At 42.3% G+C, this 19,946-nt stretch overlaps 3 protein-coding genes across 3 annotated transcripts; 2 read left to right on the forward strand and 1 right to left on the reverse strand.

Moving 5' to 3' along the window:
- Nucleotides 1-566: 566 nt before the first annotated feature.
- Nucleotides 567-7,624, reverse strand: LOC117966740 (SLAM family member 9-like). Its single transcript, XM_059021661.1, has 5 exons — nt 6,614-7,624; nt 4,415-4,726; nt 3,084-3,380; nt 1,260-1,364; nt 567-847 (listed from the first exon to the last, which is right to left on the reverse strand). Exons 1-5 carry the CDS (start codon nt 6,663-6,665, stop codon nt 618-620), a joined length of 996 nt encoding a protein of 331 aa, XP_058877644.1. The 5' UTR covers nt 6,666-7,624; the 3' UTR covers nt 567-617.
- Nucleotides 6,748-13,448, forward strand: LOC131735553 (SLAM family member 5-like). The gene is made up of 5 exons (XM_059021608.1): nt 6,748-6,796; nt 8,971-9,267; nt 10,669-10,950; nt 11,869-11,964; nt 13,156-13,448. Exons 1-5 carry the CDS (start codon nt 6,748-6,750, stop codon nt 13,299-13,301), a joined length of 870 nt encoding a protein of 289 aa, XP_058877591.1. The 3' UTR covers nt 13,302-13,448.
- Nucleotides 13,449-15,695: 2,247 nt separating this feature from the next.
- On the forward strand, nt 15,696-19,856 carry LOC131735560 (tapasin-like). The gene is made up of 5 exons (XM_059021667.1): nt 15,696-15,764; nt 16,563-16,925; nt 17,614-17,910; nt 18,628-18,731; nt 19,373-19,856. Exons 1-5 carry the CDS (start codon nt 15,716-15,718, stop codon nt 19,382-19,384), a joined length of 825 nt encoding a protein of 274 aa, XP_058877650.1. The 5' UTR covers nt 15,696-15,715; the 3' UTR covers nt 19,385-19,856.
- The last annotated feature ends 90 nt before the right edge of the window (nt 19,857-19,946 follow it).

The raw sequence follows: 19,946 nt of genomic DNA on the forward strand, positions 1-19,946 counted from the left end.
TAGAATTTACTATGTTATGCTTCATAAAGTCGAATGAAACCTGCCGAATAATGCCACGTTAAAATATCCCATTACACACCGCCGCTTTGTAGTTTTCCAGCATATATTTAACAGAAAAACCGACAACAATTGAAAAATGTGACATTTCAAAATTAACATGGAATATTACTGTGCTACTAACATGGCTTCCGGTTTAGACTTTTTTTTTTTTTGCGATATCGTTTTGTAGTTTCTTTGATTACATGATGATTAATGAAATATCTAAATTGTGTGACGGCGTGCTTGCTGAATTACTCGGAAACTCCAGCCGAGCTATCAGTGTTTCCAAGTGTGTATTTATTAAACGCATGCGCAGTTCATACAAACAGAAAGAACAAGCGCATGCGCCGTTGACAGGGGAGGCGGTATATATGTTAACACACTTACTATTTATAATGTCATTTATTCAAACATGATAGAACACTACGTCACGTCGTTTTCAGGGAGAGGAGAGGAGAGGAGAGGAGAGGAGAGGGGGCGAGCTGTCCAGAGAAAGCGTCAAGAAATCACCACAATATATATAAAAATGAACTGAAAAAAAAGACACAAGTAATTTATTTTTTTTAAAAAAGCTAAGATTACAAACAGTTTTTAAATGACGTCGATTCAAAGTTATTGACATTATCATATATAGTTTCTATGTTTCTGGCGTTGATGAAAGACGCGTTATGGTTCACAACGGAATAACAGGACCTCCCGACATCGTCATACACGGGGGAAGAATGCTTGTGGCCGGCAACTGCGTACACTGTTGTTATATCCGGGGTTACTGCTCGTGCAGGTGGGGAAACCGACCTGTCAGCTGTGCCTGGAGCAAGAAAGAAGAGAAAACAGCTTCAATATAAATCAAGTGAATATACACCAGACCCTCGGGGACCCCCTGCGCTCCCCTGATTGTGTGACTCCCCCCCTGCACACCACGCGGCCGTGCCTTTACCAGGGGAGACCCTCGGGGACCCCTGCGCTCCCCTGACTGTGTGACCCCCCCCCTGCACACCACGCGGCAGTGCCTTTACCAGGGGAGACCCTCGGGGACCCCTGCGCTCCCCTGACTGTGTGACTCCCCCCTGCACACCACGCGGCCGTGCCTTTACCAGAGGAGACCCTCGGGGACCCCTGCGCTCCCCTGACTGCGGCTCTCCAGGATCAGGGTTTGCCGTTACCTGCACTCAGACATTATCTTCGCATAGCTCACTATTGTATCACAAAAAAAGGCTTACTTATCGGTTTCGTCTTGTGAATGACACACATATAGAGAACCAGGGTGATCACCAGCAGTAACGGCAGGCACAGTAGAGTGGTTAGGGTAAGAAGAGAGGCTGAATCTGCAAGACAAAATAAAAATAATAAATACACACGAGGAAACAGTGCTAGCTTGCTGGTCGCTCAGACTAATTCAACAGTCACGTCATAATAATGATTATCATCAGTTTTGCTGCATGTCCGTTCTCTTTGTACAACTTGCATTAGAAAGACCTCACCTAGAATATTGTGTTCAGTTCTGGTCACCTCGTTACAAATAGGATATTGCTGCTCTAGAAAGAGTGCAAAGAAGAGCAACCAGAATTATCCCAGGTTTAAAAGGCATGTCGTATGCAGACAGGCTAAAATAATTGAATGTATTCAGTCTTGAACAAATAAGACTACGCGGCGATCTGATTCAAGCATTCAAAATCCTAAAAGGTATAGACAATGTCGACCCAGGGGACTTTTTTGACCTGAAAAAGCAAACAAGGACCAGGGGTCACAAATGGAGATTAGATAAAGGGGCATTCAGAACAGAAAACAGGAGGCACTTTTTTACACAGAGAATTGTGAGGGTCTGGAACCAACTCCCCAGTAATGTTGTTGAAGCTGACACCCTGGGATCCTTCAAGAGGCTTTCTGGGATCAATGGGCTGCTAACAACCAAACGAGCAAGATGGGCTGAATGGCCTCCTCTCGTTTGTAAACTTTCTTATGTTCTTATGTTCTTACAGCGTGCAGAGTTATGAGAACACCTCGCCCCCCACCCCCACATTGCTTAACTTAATAAAAACAAAATGAAGCTTGATTCTTCTGAAAAGACTGAATTGCAGATCCCGTGCGCCTCGCAGTTTTATGTACTTGCCCAGAATAAGGAGCAGATATTTTCAAAAGAGATGTGCTTCACAGTTGTATGCAATTATCAGGTATTCCATATAAAATATTGCCGTATATGTTACTGATAATCACATTCCTGTACTGGGGTCAATTGCACGCAACACTTAGGCACACTATGCAATTAACAAGAATCTACTGTAATATGAGTTGACAGGGTGTGCTTTGTATGTCTGATTTAAAGTTGTATTTCTGTGCTGCTTGTGAATTCTCTCTTAATAAATTCAGTAGCTGCTGAACATGTCTCCAGTCTAATTGTGTGAGTTTACCCTTCGAAAAACAGGACTTTGAGCCCTCCTACTAAAATAAAATAAAGCTCCTAGCGGTAATTCTAAAGGTTTTCTTCCATTCTTCTAGATCAGGGGTCTCCAATCCTGTCCTGGGGGGCCCACTGTCCCTCCTGGTTTTTGTCCCAACTGTACTGTTATTAGTTTATTTAGCTGACGCCTTTATCCAAGGCGACTTACACAGACTCGGGTGTGTGAACTATGCATGAGCTGCAGAGTCACTTACAACTACGTCTCACCCGAAAGTCGGAGCACAAGGAGGTGAAGTGACTTGCTCAGGGTCACACAATGAGTCAGTGGCTGAGGTGGGATTTGAACCAGGGACCTCCTGGTTACAAGCCCTTTTCTTTAACCACTGGACCACACAACCCCCTAAATTCATCAGACCGATTAGTGCTTATTTGAAGTTTAATGGGTCCAATTACTTAATTTAGGGTACCGTTGGAACAAAAACCAGGAGGGACACCGGCCCCCCAGGACCAGGATTGGAGACCCCTGATCTAGAGGGTTAATTTTGGGGGGGGGGGGGGGGGGGTCTGGTAGCACCCTTTTTCAAACCCTTGGGTAACAAACAGGTCACAATTCAGAGCAAAATAAGATTGGTGATTGTTTCTTTACCAGGCTCTCCCCAGTCGCATCTTAACTCCTCCTTCGTGATGGTCGTTGATTCGTTGCTCACGTCATTCCACGCAGAGCAGGTGAAGAAATCTATTTGATCATCGCGACCCGAGCCTTGAGTGAACTCCAGCGTCCGTCCCTCATTGGAAAGAACAGGCTGGGTAGAATTAACTCCAGGCCACGCCCATTCTATAGAGACCTTCGTACCTTCCTCCACAGTGCAGACCAGAGTATAGTTGCAAAGACCGCTTGCATTGGTGACTGATGAGGGTTGGATGACAGGTTTAGACACCGGAGCTAGTTAAAGACAGACACACAACCAATAACATTCAAATACTCGCCACTGACTCACTGTGTGTGTGTGTGACCCTGAGCAAGTCACTGAACCTCCTTGTGCTCCGTCCTTCGAACGAGACGTCAAACAAACGAGCTCCTATTGGAAGTGACTCTGCAGCAGCCACTGACTCACTGTGTGTGTGTGACCCTGAGCAAGTCACTGAACCTCCTTGTGCTCCGTCCTTCGGACGAGACGTCAAACAAACGAGCTCCTACTGGAAGCGACTCTGCAGCAGCAGCAGCAGTTGTTGATGATGCAGAGTTCACATGCCCCCATCACATTCTATACTGAATGTTATCATTTAGATACAATGCGTGGCACTAGTATTAAAGAGATAGGCAACTGATCAGATTGCCTGAATCCCTGTTGAGAGAGCTCTCAGACTGATTCACCGATGATCCTGGAGGTATTAGAGGCTTCTCTGTCTGTGTTGCCTCCATTATTTGCTTATTATTTGTTTATTTAGCAGACACCTTTATCCAAGGCGACTTACAGAGGCTAGGGTGTGTGAACTATGCATCAGCTGCAGAGTCACTTACAATTACGTCTCACCTGATAGACGGAGCACAAGGAGGTGAAGTGATTTGCTCAGGGTCACACAATGAGTCAGTGGCTGAGGTGGGATTTGAACCGGGGACCTCCTGGTTACAAGCCCTTTTCTTTAACTACTGGACCACACAGCCTCCGTCTTTTCCTCCATGCCTGGTATTTATACCATACAGGCTCAGGACATACGTGACTAACAGTCTGTTTCTGTTATCTTACTAATTATCTGTAGAATTGAGCCCATTTGGCAGGTACACCATTCAAGTGCAACCAACCGCTAACTACTCTCTTTTACAAGGTTACCATGCTTAGTCGTTTACCATATTTTATCCTATGCATTTCTGCCCATTCTTCATCTCTCCAATCATATTGCAATTTGTATTGCTACACATGCGCAGGGTTCCCCTGCTGTATCACAAGAGCAGAAAATCGAAATGAAGGAACGTACCTTGCACATAAAGCCGGTAGAGCATTAACACGGTCTGCTGGCCCTTGCTGTTCATTTGCACAGCGATATACAGTCCGATATCTTGCAGCGTTAAGTGGTTGACCGTCAACGACAGATCTGACTCATTGAAAGTCACCCTCAACGGCGTGGCCAGTTTTGATCCAGTCTTGTATTTCACCAAGCGGAACTCGGTACCGTTTTTAAAATACCAGCTCAGTTCTTCAGAACTGAAAACCTTGGACCCATTCAGAGCAAGACGGATTGATTTCCCCTCGGCTCCATATCGGACAGTTTCTCCGTTGTTGGCTGCAACTAAAAACGTGGATGAGATATCAGTAGCACTCTCTATTAAGTGCCTTATTACTGTGTATTTACATAGCAGTTACTGAGTCATTACAATGTTATTATGCAGAGTTCCCCTCTCCCCTTTCTCTCTCTCTCTCTCTCTCTCTCTCTCTCTCTCTCTCTCTCTCTCTCTCTCTCTCTCTCTCTCTCTCTCTCTCTCAATTGTATCAGAAAAGGGCTAGGGTTAGGTTTAGAGTTAGATTTAGGGGTAGGCTGGGATGGAAATAAGACTCCCATTCCTGGTTTTACTAGGAGTCTAATCAGACACACCTGGGCTTGTTACCTAGACACACTGGGGGCTGATCAAGCTGGTAGTAAAACCTGGACTGGGTGAAACTGCTGTGCAACAGGAGTCTTATTTCCATCACTGGGTTAGGGATAGGGATCGGGTTAGGGTTAGGGTTATATAATGCCAAAAAATGGACACAGTAGCTACACTCTAATGATGCATAAGAACTCTGTAAAGACGCTTCATGGAAAGTGTTACGGGGAAATGATACTGCAGATGACGTTAAGAAAGTCAGTTTCTATCAAAACAAGCGACTCGTTGAATCCAGTGGAAACCGAACGAAAAACACGCCTTCAGAAAGTGACATTTAAATGATCTGTTTTATCCCCGTGTGTTATTGTAGCGAGATTGTGTGACAAGCTACCACCTCTCAATCTGCATTGAAGGAACGTTACTTCACTTCTTGCAGTGTGAATTCTTGCTGTGGTAAGATTTCATTTGCTTCCGTTGTCATGTCCCCTATTCAGCGGTCAGCACTTGTATCAGAACACCCCATTGCTTCTGTAGTTTTGATTTGTTGTGTGCGGATGAAATCATAACCACTGGAACTGAAAATCAAAACAGGCTTATTTATGATTGTGTGATTTAATAGATGACTTTAATAGACCACACAGTTCATTTCAAACAGTCAGAGGAAAGGAACACGGAGCCACACACGGTCAAACGCAGGAGACTTTTTAGAAGCTGTTTAAGAATCCTGATTAAAGCACAAAGCGGTCTGACATTTTCACACACGAGTGCCTATAGTTTTTGTATGAATACTGAGCGAAAATTGAAATTCTCACACCCCACGGTGCTTTCAATTAAACTGGGAACTTGCATCGAAACAATAAATATTGAACTACTGTATTAGGAACTGAAACTGGCTGTATATTATTATTTATTTCTTAGCTGACGCCCTTATCCAGGGCGACTTACAATTGTTACAAGATATCACATTATTTTTTACATACAATTCCCCATTTATACAGTTGGGTTTTTACTGGAGCAATCTAGGTAAAGTTCCTTGCTCAAGGGTACAGCAGCAGTGTCCCCCCACCAGGGATTGAACCCACGACCTTCCGGTCCAGAGTCCAGAGCCCTGATCACTACTCCACACTGCTTCCCCAACTGTATATGACAGTTTACAGCTATGGACAAATGTGTTGCATCCCCTAACATTTTTTAGAATTGACATAATTAAACAAGAAAAAACTCAATATGAACATAAGTTAGATCTTTTATTTAACATCATGTAGTCAAAGAAACTACAAATGGATATCTCATGAAAGTCTACCGGAATCCACAATAGTTCATGTTAGATTTCGAAATGTCACATTTTTTAATGTCAGTTTTCCATTAAGTACATGGTAAAAAAAACCTCCAAAGCCCTGGTGTGTAATTCGATATGTTAAGGTAACATTATTCAGCAGGTTTCATTCCACTTTATAAAGCAGAATGAGTTCATTCTAGAGGGTGATGCAAAACATTGAGGCAGAGCTGTACTTTAACTAAAAAATACAGCTTACTGATTAAACAGACAAGCAGCATAAACATGACATGAAGGAGATGTGAAAGATAATTACCTGGATTCATCAGAATACTCAAAAGTAGAGTCCATCTATGGAGCGCCTTCATGCCTGAAGTCCTGATCACCGAAGCTCAGCTTTTGCTCGGCAGACTGTGAATCTGCAGATATGAAAGCAATGCTGCAGAAGCTATGTCCCACATCCTGTTTTTATTCACAGGTCTGCAGAGTGAAGCATCAGGTGAGAAGCTGTGAGTCTGGGTCATCAGTAATTGCTATGTGTCAGCATAGCAGTTACTGAGTAAATCCATGTGTGCTCACACTTCATTACAATGTTATTATGCAGAGTTACAATGCACTTAATGTGAAAATCTTTCTGCAAGACAGTGTAAGGACACAATAGTATCATAAAAGGTTAGGGTTAGGGTAAGGGTTAGGGTTAGGGTTAGGGTTAGGGTTAAGGTTAAGGTTAGGGTTAGGGTTATATCATGCAAACAAATGACACATAATGTACATTGCAACTCTGCAAAATAACATTGTAATGATGTGTAAGCACACATAGGAGGCTTGCTGGTCCAGTGGTTAAAGAAATCCTGGCTCAGCCACTGACTCACTGTGTGTGTGTGACCCTGAGCAAGTCACTGAACCTCCTTGTGCTCCGTCCTTCAGGATGAGACGTCAAACAAACAAGCTCCTATTGGAAGTGACTCTGCAGCAGCCACTGACTCCCTGTGTGTGTGTGACCCTGAGCAAGTCACTGAACCTCCTTGTGCTCCGTCCTTCGGATGAGACGTCAAACAAACGAGCTCCTATTGGAAGTGACTCTGCAGCAGCCACTGACTCCCTGTGTGTGTGTGACCCTGAGCAAGTCACTGAACCTCCTTGTGCTCCGTCCTTCAGGATGAGACGTCAAACAAACGAGCTCCTATTGGAAGTGACTCTGCAGCAGCAGCAGTTGTTGATGATGCAGAGTTCACCCCCCTAGTCTCTGTAAGTCGCTTTGGATAAAAGCATCTGCTAAATGACTCATTAATATTAAGTATCTGCTATGTCAATACACAGTAATTAGAGGCGCATCATGGACAATGTTTCTGTAATCTACCGGGGAAACTGCAGGGTTTCAAAACAGTTCCATAGAGTACAGGAAAAAACACCCTTGCTTCATTTCCTTCACTTCTCGCTCTCTCTCTCCCCCTCCCTCTCTCTATCTCGCTCTCTCTCTCTCCCCCTCCCCCTCTCTCTCCCCCTCTCTCTCTCTCTCTCTCCCCTCCCTCTCTCTCTCTCCCCCTCCCTCTCTCTCTCTCTCTCCCCCTCCCTCTCTCTCTCTCGCTCTCTCTCTCTCCCCCCCCTCTCTCTCTCTCTCTCTGGTTATCTCTCTCACTCTCTCTCCCACGCTCTCTCTCTCATGCTCTCTCTCTCGAGCTCGTGTGTGTGTGTTGAGTTTGAACATGGTAGTGAGAATAAGGAGCACTGTCACAGATATTCAACGTCTTTTTCTTCTGGTACTGTATATTCACTTGATATCAGGTAAGTAGATTTCTTTTATATTTGTAGCTGACGTCATAGTGATCTGAATGGACTCGTGTATTTAATTATTCTTTAACCAGGAATAAACCCATTGATGTCCAGAGAGACAGACAGCAGTAATTTCACATCATTAAAAAAAAAACATCATCATACATTAAATCTGGGTTCAGAAACATTCACACTGTGATCGTTTACTGTTTAAACACTACTGCTCCTTACAGCAGTAAGACATGGAGGGGGTTTCCAAACCTACCACTAACACACGCATCCACAATGTCTAGAATTTACATCCTAGACTGTATCTAAAGTATTTGCATAGTTTTTTTTTTCACTGTTTGTAATGTACTATGCCCGGTATTTCACTGTATTTAATGTATTAGGCATTGTTCCTCACTCTCTTGTAAAGCTCTTTGTGATGGTGATCCACTATGAAAGGCACTAGATAAAATAAAGATTGATTGATTGATCTGAGATGGACTGGCGTCCCGTCCAGGGTGGAGTCTCGCCTTGTGCCCTGTGTATGCCGGGTTAGGCTCCGGCTCACCGCGACCCTGTAAAGGAGTAAGCGGTCAATGATAATGGATGGATGGATGGATGGATGATTGATTGATTGATTGATTGATTGATTGATTGATTGATTGATTAACCCTCTAGTGTTTTTGACATGAGAAAAGGGCTACTTTATTTATGTAACCAGATTCCTTTTCTTAAACAAAACACAACTTACTCTTAACTTGTTACACATATCTTTCAGAAAGATGTCCACATTCAGTCCATCATAACTCTGCATAATAACATTGTAACGAAGTGTGAGCACACATGTATTTACTCAGTAAATGCAATGCGAATACGCAGTAATTCTTTACAAACGTTTTCTTTTTATTTCAGCTCTGAGAGAGTCAAAGCTAGTGTATGGAACACAAGGAGGATCAGTTACATTCCATCTGGAGGAACGTCCAGACCCGACCTTCCAAGATTTGTACTGGACTTTTTCCAGTAATCGTTTGGCGGCTTGTGAGCTGGACAAGTGCACCAATTACAGAGAGAATGCAAGTGTCTGCAATACCACGTTTTCACTAGAGCTGAAGAACATTGCCCAGACTGATGATGGAGAATATAACGCTGTCATCATTGAGAATGATAGAAAAGTGAAAAACATTTCAACTCATCGGCTAATAGTTCAAGGCAAGTTGATTGATCTGTATCGTTTGTTAAGGGGAGGTGTTGGATTGGTAGCAACATAAAGGCTGAGCAGGTTGACCCACACTGATATTATTATTATTATTATTATTATTATTATTTATTTCTTAGCAGACGCCTTTATCCAGGGCGGCTTACAATTGTTACAAGATATCACGTTATTATTTTTACATACAATTCCCCATTTATACAGTTGGGTTTTTACTGGAGCAATCTAGGTAAAGTATCTTGCTCAAGGGTACAGCAGCAGTGTCCCCCACCTGGGATTGAACCCACGACCCTCTGGTTAAGAGTCCAGAGCCCTAACCACTACTCCACACTGCTGCCCTATGATAAATATCAGGCAACACATTTTAGCAATGGATCTCCCTGCTAGCAGCTGATGAGTTAATAACACCAACAGCAGCATAAGACCTTCTCAGCATAAGACCTTACCTCTCCACCAGAGAGCTTGCGGTTTAGTTGAATGTTGAGATGTTTGTCTTTGTACCCAAGAGTCTCCACTGTTAAGAGTTCTCTGGATTATTAATGAAGTATTTTTATCTGCCAAATCCACTTTGATTTTCGTGTATAATTGGCTTTTCAAGATCCCTCTGGTGTAGCTAGTATGTTCATAAATATCTTATAGTCTGCATTAGTTGGTGAAATAGGTCGCCATGGCATTAAACAATGTGTCTAGGTAACAAGCTCAGGTGTGTCTTATTATTAAACTCATGGTGAAACCAGGAACAGATCAAACTGCTGTGTCTTATTCCCATCCCTGCATTGTAACTGCAGTCTAATATCACTAGACTGGACTGGACTGGAATTACATTGTAACTGCAGTTTAATATCACTAGACTGGACTGGACTGGAATTACATTGTAACTGCAGTTTAATATCACTAGACTGGACTGGAATTACATTGTAACTGCAGTTTAATATCACTAGACTAGACTGGACTGGAATTACATTGTAACTGCAGTTTAATATCACTAGACTGGACTGGAATTACATTGTAACTGCAGTTTAATATCACTAGACTGGACTGGAATTACATTGTAACTGCAGTTTAATATCACTAGACTGGACTGGAATTACATTGTAACTGCAGTTTAATATCACTAGACTAGACTGGACTGGAATTACATTGTAACTGCAGTTTAATATAACTAGACTGGAATTACATTGTAACTGCAGTTTAATATCACTAGACTGGACTGGACTGGAATTACATTGTAACTGCAGTTTAATATCACTAGACTAGACTACACTGGAATTACATTGTAACTGCAGTTTAATATCACTAGACTAGACTGGACTGGAATTACATAGGAAATGCAGTTAAACTGTACTGGAATTACATTGAATAGTAACACAAATATTTTGTCTTTGTTTTTTGAGCAGCTCCAGTCTCTAAGCCTGTGATCCACACCTCTGCAGTCTCCAGCTCCAATGGAACATGCAATGTCACTCTGAACTGTACTGCAAAGAGGGGGACCAGCGTCTCACTTCAGTGGGATTGGACTGGAATTCATCACACAGCTATCAATGGTCACAATGGGAGTGTGTTGTATTTTTCCCTGGATCCCAATGCAGAAGGGTCCTTCACTTGTAAAGCACACAACCAGGTCAGCAACTCGTCAGAAAATGTACCAGTGGAGAAAATTAAATGCTTCAACAGTTCGGGTAGGTACTTTATTAGCATTTAGTTATTCAGCAGACGCTTTTATCCGAAGCAACTTACAGAGACTAAGGGGGTGAACTCTGCATCATCAACAACTGCTGCTGCTGCTGCTGCTGCAGAGTCACTTCCAATAGGACCTCGTTTGTTTGACGTCTCATCCGATTGACGGAGCACAAGGAGGTTCAGTGACTTGCTCAGGGTCACACACACACACAGGGAGTCAGTGGCTGCTGCAGAGTCACTTCCAATAGGACCTCGTTTGTTTGAAGTCTCATCCTGAAGGACGAAGCACAAGGAGGTTCAGTGACTTGCTCAGGGTCACACACACACAGGGAGTCAGTGGCTGCTGCAGAGTCACTTCCAATAGGAGCTTGTTTGTTTGACGTCCTATCCTGAAGGACGGAGCACAAGGAGGTTCAGTGACTTGCTCAGGGTCATACACACACAGGGAGTCAGTGGCTGCTGCAGAGTCACTTCCAATAGGAGCTCGTCTGTTTTTGTGTTTCATATACAAAGTGATTCGTAACGTGGTGGGTGATATCAGGGATGGGAATCAGACTCCCGCTGCACAGCAGTGTGATCCAGTCCTGGTTTCACTAGGAGTTTAATAATAAGACACACCTGAGCTTGTTAGCTGGACACACTGGGGCTGATCAAGCTGGTAGTAAAACCTGGACTGGGTGACACTGCTGTACAATAGGAGTCTCATTCCCATCCTTTCACCAGTTCCTTTATCTTAAACTATTGTAACTAATTGTCATTAATGTTTTTGATCTCTATACAAACCTAACCCTAAACCCTAACCCTAAATCCTAAACCCTAACCACTTGCTTGGTTCAGAACATGAAGCTATGACACAAAGTTGCCCAACTACACTTTTAAAACGAATTTCTGATGCCTGTTTATTTCTTTCCTTTTAGAGAATACAAACTTGGTAATAATCATTGTGCTGATCCTTGCTTCAGTACTCCTGGCCATCGCTGTGGTTAAAATGACTTTTCAAAAGCACAGAAGAGGTATGTTGCTCATGCAATAAAGTACTGAGTATTGATGTCGGACGCAGCGATAAACAGTCAGGTGTGTTTAGCTGAAAGCTTAACCACTGTGGAGGATCTTACTCCCTGCCCCCTGTTCAGACCGTGCTTGTAGATCTCCTGATCCTCCCCTCCTGCTCTGCACCGGACTCTCCTGACCTCAGCATCTCGTCACTGGATCCTCAGCTGATGAGCTATCCTTGCACTATTGCACTGCTAATCTGTCACTGTAAATCTAACTCGATTGTGATCCTAACTTGTTGCCTCCTGGTTCATATTGTATTCTAGCAGTGTTATTATTATCTGCACTGTAAACCGCACTGTGTTTAAATATGAATCTTGCATTGTAACTGCCCTGTAACACCTGTGTAAGTCGCCTTGCCTAAAGACGTCTGACAAATAAATACATTATTAATAATAATAATAATAATAATAATAATAATAATAATAATAATAATATGAACCCCAAAAAAATGTGTTTTGTTTATAATTAGAAGAGATTTGAATGGGATTTTTACTCGACAACATTAGAGTACTTGAAATGACATCATGTAGACTTGTTATATGTTGAGGGTCATTGCTGTTAATCGGACTGATTTACCGTTCAGAGTGAAACAGCTGCTTGGGGTTGATTGGTCGATCGCTGCTTTTCTTCAGACTCTCTGGACAGAACAGCGATCCACACAAACCCAATCCCAGCCCGATCGACACCAGCGACCCTCGTCTGATTTTCAGCCCCTGATTTCTGCAGAGACATCCGTCCCGATAATCCAATAACCGAATAATCAACATAATTTAGATCTTTTTATTTAACATCATGTAATCAAAGAAACTACAAAACGATACTGCAAAAATAAAGTCTACTGGAGTCATAATAGTAATACAGCAGTATTTCATGTTAGATTTCAAAATATGGAAGAGATATGGAAAAACTACAAAGCGGTACGCAATTCAGTATGTTAACAAGGTAAACAAGGTAACATTATTCAGCAGCTTTCATTCGATTCTATGAAGCAAAATGAGTTCATTCTATCGGTTGATGCAAAACTTTTGGCCACAGCTCTATCCAAGATGGTTCAGCACCATCAACAGATGAGATAGTGAACAACCAGTATGATCTATGAAAAGTAACATCATGCAGAACTTATTTTATTTAACTTTCACTTTGTTTAGGTTCGTTTAACCTGCCAAATAATCAGAGGACTTCCTTGCTGTGCAGAGATAAACCAGCCCTTGCAGCAACAGATATTCTAAACTACAACCACGATGATGGGACTGCAAGATGCGAGGAGTTTCCATTGTCACACATAGTTACTTAGTATTTACACATTATTACAATGTTATTATGCAGAGCAGTGTGGAGTAGTGGTTAGGGCTCTGGACTCTTGACCGGAGGGTTGTGGGTTCAATCCCCAGTGGGGGACACTGCTGCTGTACCCTTGAGCAAGGTACTTTACCTAGATTGCTCCAGTAAAAACCCACCTGTATAAATGGGTAATTGTATGTAAAAATAATGTGATATCTGTATAATGTGAAATAATGTATAATGTGATATCTTGTAACAATTGTAAGTCGCCCTGGATAAGGGCGTCTGCTAAGAAATAAATAAAAATAATATTTTTTTAAACCTTTTTTCATTGATAAATTTGTGTTTTTAACCTGCAACCATTATCTTAAAGTATTATTAATATTATTGTAATGCATTGTTAATAAAAAATATTTTCTCATATTTTTATATATAAATTGGATCTTGTCTCGAATGAATCTGCGTTAAGTGAGATTTTGAACCGAGGATCAAACGGAGATAAGTGTGGGTTAGTTCTCACTACACGGTTTAATTGTGCAGATAGGGGGCAGAGTCGAGGGGGTGCAGTTCGATTGAAGGCAGGTGTTGCCTCTGAGAATCGTGGAACCGCAGCCAAGCATTCATATTTACAGGATGTCAAAATAAAACATGTGACATGCATACGGTAAGTGGAAAACAGCTGCTAGCAGGTATTAGTTCAAGCTTGTTTCCTGTACCCAAAACAAATATAGACCAGAAACACACACACACACACACACAGAGCTTCGATGGGTACCACACACACACACACACACACACACACACACACACCTTCGATGGGTACCACACACACACACCCCCACACACACACACACGCACGCACACACACACACACACACACAAACACACACAGCTTCAATGGGTACCACACACACACACCCCCACACACACACACACAGAGCTTCGATGGGTACCACACACACACACACACACACACACACACACACACACCTTCGATGGGTACCACACACACACACCCCCACACACACACACACGCACACACACACACACACACACACACACACACACACACACACACACACACACACACGCACACACACACACACACACACACACACACACACACCTTCGATGGGTACCACACACACACACCCCCACACACACACACACCCCCACACACACCCCCCCACACACACACACACACACACACACATACAGACACACACACACACACACACACACACGCACACACACACACACACACACACACACACACACACCTTCGATGGGTACCACACACACACACCCCCACACACACACACACCCCCACACACACACACACACACACACACACACATACAGACACACACACACACACCCCCACACACACACACACCCCCACACACACACACACACATACAGACACACACACACACACACAGTGGAAATTTACACACCGTAGTCAACACTTTAGCTTCGAATGACCTAAATCCACGTTAAGCACACTGTGCTGTTTAGGAGAAACAACTCGCTGCCATTTGTAACAATCGTTATAGGTGTTTCATTGCAGTTTGTCAAGTCGGGTCTTCAAGGATCCCAGTGATTCTGCCTCGACAGCATGACTGGGTGACCCTGGGCAGCCCCTTCCATCCCCTCACCACCCTCTGTGTGAAGAAGAAGTGTCTCCTGCCCTCTGTCTCCTAGGTCTGTCTCCAACTCCAACACTGTGTGTCCTCTTGTCCTGGTTTCTGTTCTGCGCTTAAATTATTGGTTTGGGTTAACTACAGCTAAAGCCAAAAGTTTTGCAACATCACCCTCTATATAGAATGAGCTCATTTTGCATCATAAAGTCGAATGAAACCTGCTGAATGATGTCACGTTAACATATTGAATTGCACACCAGCGCTTTGGAGTTTTCCTATATACTTCACAAAAAAACAAAAACAATTGAAAAATGTGACATTTTGAAATCTAACATGAAATACTACTGTACTACTATTATGGCTTCCGGTGTAGACTTTAATGCGATATGATTTCATAGTTTCTTTTGATTACACGATGTTAAATAAAAGATCTAAATTATGTTCATATCAGGTTTTTTTTTAAATGATGTCTCAATCCTTACATTTTGGCCGTAGCTGTAGGTCAACATCCTTTTAATGGACCCCAATAAACACGCTACGACAGGCCACCTAAACAACCATAACAATGGTACCCACGCCACTGAGGTGGAAACATATAAAAAAGTTTACTTGGTCATTTTTTAGGGGAGGGGCAAGGCGGTTAGAATGCATCAGTGTGGGCCAATGAGATCGCTGGCGGGCGGGATCAGGAAGTTAGTGTCTAAAAACCACAAAGGAAAATCTCACCTTTACTTCTGTCCACTGAAGAAGACCCAGCTTGGTATATTTGCTGTACGTTTTTGCCATGGATCTTCACTGGGGAACATACTGTCTGTGGGCGTTTTGCTTCACAGGTAAGTCAGTTCAAAATTACATACAGTATAGGGCCACCATAAAAAAAATAGCTTATATAAAATGAATAGAAAATAACCACAGCCGTAGTTTCATATGAACCTTATACATCTTCTTGCATGATATATGTAAGTACTCACTTGTATCAGGAAGGGGGTTAGAGATAGGGTGACAGTTAGGGATAGGCAGCAGTGTGGAGTAGTGGTTAGGGCTCTGGACTCCTGACCGGAGGGATGTGGGTTCAATCCCCAGTGGGGGACACTGCTGTTGTACCCTTGAGCAAGGTACTTTACCTAGATTGCTCCAGTAAAAACCCAGCTGTATAAATGGGTAATTGTATGTAAAATAATGTGATATCTGTATAATGCATGTAAAATAATGTGAATCTGTATAATGTGATATCTTGTAACAATTGTAAGTCGCCCTGGATAAGGGCGTCTGCTAAGAAATAAATAATAATAAATAATATATCTTGCAAGCAGAATGTAACTCTGCATAATAACATTGTAATGATGTGTAAGCACACTTGTAATTACTAAGTAACTACGATGCAAACACACAGTAATAAGAGACTCAATGTAAACTGTTACCAAACACACATTTGAATCTCTTTTTTTTTTTTAATTCTTCTCATGATAAAAGCCAAACTTATTGTCCAATAATAATGTTAACCTTTGTACAGTAAAATAGTTTGGTCAATATATTTTTCGAAGTATTATAATCAGTGACAAATGCCTCAAACAAAAATGACAATTTTCTATTTATTGAACTGATGATCCAATTCTCGATCTATTGTCCAGGTACCACTGTGGGTAACCCAATCCAACTCCTCCCCAGCCCCTCGCATCTCTCCCTGCTGGCCGGAGAGAACGCTACACTCAGCTGCCGTCTGAGTCAAAACAGCGGCTTCAAGTCCTACTTTTACTGGAAGGCAGTGAAGCAGCACCCGACTGCAAGAGAAAACGAAACACCTGACTTCATCGAGGAGGAGGGGCGCTTCTCAATTAGCACAGAGGAGGACAGCCCTCCGACTGCTGTCAGCACTCTGCTGATCAGTGACGTCACTCCGTATGACCACGGCAGGTATTTCTGTGCCGTGCATCTCCTGGGAGACACGACACACGTGCTGCTTAACAGTACCTACATTCAACTGGACGTGAAAGGTACGTTGTCGTTTCCTTTCTGGGGTGCTTCTGGTGACTAGTAGTAAGTATTACAAGTCAAGTGTAAAGACTGACTTTGAATTTTTTTAACATGACTTACAAACATCTTTTTTTTTTACTTTGCTTATTTTTGTAATCTTGTTTTTATGTATAATTCTTATTAATTTCCTGTATTATTATTATTATTATTATTATTATTATTATTATTATTATTATTATTATTATTATTATTATTATTATTATTATTATTATTATTATTATTAGCATTAGCAGCAGCAGTGTGGAGTAGTGGTTAGGGCTCTGGACTCTTGACCGGAGGGTCGTGGGTTCGATCCCAGGTGGGGGACACTGCTGCTGTACCCTTGAGCAAGGTACTTTACCTAGATTGCTCCAGTAAAAACTGTATAAATGGGGAATTGTATGGAAAAATAATGTGATATCTTGTAACAATTGTAAGTCGCCCTGGATAAGGGCGTCTGCTAAGAAATAAATAATATCATTATTTGTAATTTCTATTGCTTCATGATAATGCATACTTCTTTCTGACCTGTAAAGTGCTTTGAGATACTGTGGTATGAAAGGAGCTACAGAAATATAATAAATTGACTTAGTAACATGAAAAGTTTTTAATCTACACATTAGCCAGTTCATTTCATTCTTTCTTCCCCCTCTCCTCTCTCACTACAAGCCCGCCCACAATTATCCCTCACATCTCATCCTTCCAACACTTCGGGCTCTCGGATCCTGTCCTGCAGGGCTGTGGGCTTCTACCCTCCAGACGTGAGCCTGTCCTGGGATGGCTCCTCTATGGGGGTCCTGTCCCCCACGCCGCAGGGACCCCCCACACTACACCAGGATGGCAGCTACAGCACCAGTTCCACCCTGCTGGTTACTGAGGCGCTGTGGATCACTGGTGAGGAGATCGCCTGTGTGCTGAGCCACTCCTCTCTGACACAGCCGCTGAGGAAAAGCATTAGGCAGGAAGGTACGAGGTTCCCCTCCCGAGTGCTCACAAAGGTCTTCCTGCAGAACGCCACCCCATTGCTTCTGTAGTTTTGATTTGTCGTGCGTGTTATTATTTATTTCTTAGCAGACGTCCTTATCCAGGGCAACTTACAATTGTTACAAGATATCACATTATTTTTTACATATAATTCCCCATTTATACAGTTGGGTTTTTACTGGAGCAATCTAGGTAAAGTACCTTGCTCAAGGGTACAGCAGCAGTGTCCCCCCCACCTGGGATTGAACCCACGACCCTCCGGTCAAGACTCCAGAGCCCTGACCACTACTCCACACTGCTGCCCCTATGTAATCAAACCGCTGGAACTTAAAATCCTGAATTGGACAATTAGCTATTGTCTGATCCAGTGGATGACTTTAATAAGGCCACACATGCAATTAATTTCAGTTAGTAAGAGAAAAGGAACGAACAGTCACAAATGCTAAAATACATTAAACTTTTTAGAAGTCTAATTAAAAGCACAAAGCGGTCTGACATTTTCACACTGTTGTTTCTATATCACCGATTACTGAGCGGAGATTGAAATTCTCACACCCGGAGGTGTTTTCATGCAGGTGGGCAGATAAAGGATCTCAAATGACAAATCTGGAGGTGTTCTGATACACTTGCACACTGCTGTAGGTATGGCATAATTCTGTGGGAGCCTAACTGTCCAAATATCCCAATATCTTTCAACAGATACCTTCAGCGATGCAGCTGTGATTACAAGACACTGTGTGATTGTCCCAGCGCTAGTGATAGAAATTCTCTGCGTCGTCTACTTTTCTGTATGTGCTGCACCGGTAAGTAATACCACCTTCTTCATAGAATCAAAGACGCAACAACTGACAGACCGAGCTATCACTGCCTAACTTAAAAACACGATCTAAACCTACCCCAAGAAGCTAATCCAATGGCGTGCGTTTCGACTGGAAGTCCTTTACAATGTCTTCCTCTAGACTCTGTTTCGCGATGAGAAATGGCAGAATGTAAAAAAAAAAAAAGTTGGGTGTCTTTGTTTTAGTAACTCTGCATTGTAACGTTGTAACGGGCAGCAGTGTGGAGTAGTGGTTAGGGCTCTGGACTCTTGACCGGAGGGTCGTGGGTTCAATCCCAGGTGGGGGACACTGCTGCTGTACCCTTGAGCAAGGTACTTTACCTAGATTGCTCCAGTAAAAACCCAGCTGTATAAATGGGGAATTGTTTGTAAAAATAACGTGATATCTTGAAATAATTGTAAGTCACCCTGGATAAGGGCGTCTACTAAGAAATAAATAATAATGATGTGTAAGCACATGTGTGTTTGCTAAGTTCCTCTAGTTGTCTTCGGGGAAAGGATCGCAGTCCACACAGTTCCTGTATTTCATGCAAATGGTAGAATGACTGGACTGATCCCTCTTTTTTTAATCGTATTGAGTTCTTTGCTTGTTTCGTATAACCGTAGGTCCGTAACTGAACTGAGGATCATCCTGAAGCTCTCTGAAAACGAATCAGCGTTTCCTACACTTCCAAAAAACACAGTAATTAAGAGACACTTCACTGTATTTATTTTATTCATTTTGTTTGTTAAAATAATGACCTTTTGACTCCCACATCACGAAATGGAAAAGCTACAGCAATGATATATAAGGCTGGATTTTTTTTCACCGTTATCATAGATTTCCTGATTTCCATGACATGTACCCGTTGCCCAATACGTAGTTCCCTCTCTGTGAAAAACCCTTTAAGCAATACTGTAATTTTTTAAGCAGTTAAAAAATACCGGTAAATGTTAGTTCCGAATTCTCGCATATAGTGCAATATAAATATTTCATTTATGTCGTATTTCATCTTGTATCGTGATGTTATTTTCAATGCATTTGTAAATATCATTATAACTTATAAATACTGTGTATGTGTATTTATTGTATGCTGGGGGGTGTCTGCTATTAAAACGATGGAAAATGAAACATTTGCACGTTTTTTTGGTAGCAAGTTTAAACTGTGAAATGCAATATACTGTCACATGTTATACTGTT

This window comes from Acipenser ruthenus, unplaced genomic scaffold (genome assembly GCF_902713425.1).
Source record: "Acipenser ruthenus unplaced genomic scaffold, fAciRut3.2 maternal haplotype, whole genome shotgun sequence".
Taxonomy (NCBI): domain Eukaryota; kingdom Metazoa; phylum Chordata; class Actinopteri; order Acipenseriformes; family Acipenseridae; genus Acipenser; species Acipenser ruthenus.

Excerpts from the sequence above, each read along its gene's own strand:
- LOC131735553 (XM_059021608.1), top strand. The coding sequence starts at position 6,748 with ATGTCCCACATCCTGTTTTTATTCACAGGTCTGCAGAGTGAAGCATCA. Across the intron at positions 10,951-11,868 it reads TAAATGCTTCAACAGTTCGG|AGAATACAAACTTGGTAATA; the intron begins GTAGGTACTTTA and ends CTTTCCTTTTAG. Across the intron at positions 11,965-13,155 it reads TTTTCAAAAGCACAGAAGAG|GTTCGTTTAACCTGCCAAAT; the intron begins GTATGTTGCTCA and ends CACTTTGTTTAG.
- LOC131735560 (XM_059021667.1), top strand. The coding sequence starts at position 15,716 with ATGGATCTTCACTGGGGAACATACTGTCTGTGGGCGTTTTGCTTCACA. Across the intron at positions 15,765-16,562 it reads GTGGGCGTTTTGCTTCACAG|GTACCACTGTGGGTAACCCA; the intron begins GTAAGTCAGTTC and ends TCTATTGTCCAG. Across the intron at positions 17,911-18,627 it reads GAAAAGCATTAGGCAGGAAG|ATACCTTCAGCGATGCAGCT; the intron begins GTACGAGGTTCC and ends ATCTTTCAACAG.
- LOC117966740 (XM_059021661.1), bottom strand. The coding sequence starts at position 6,665 with ATGAAGGCGCTCCATAGATGGACTCTACTTTTGAGTATTCTGATGAAT. Across the intron at positions 3,381-4,414 it reads CTACCGGCTTTATGTGCAAG|CTCCGGTGTCTAAACCTGTC; the intron begins GTACGTTCCTTC and ends GTCTTTAACTAG. Across the intron at positions 848-1,259 it reads TCACAAGACGAAACCGATAA|GCACAGCTGACAGGTCGGTT; the intron begins GTAAGCCTTTTT and ends TTCTTGCTCCAG.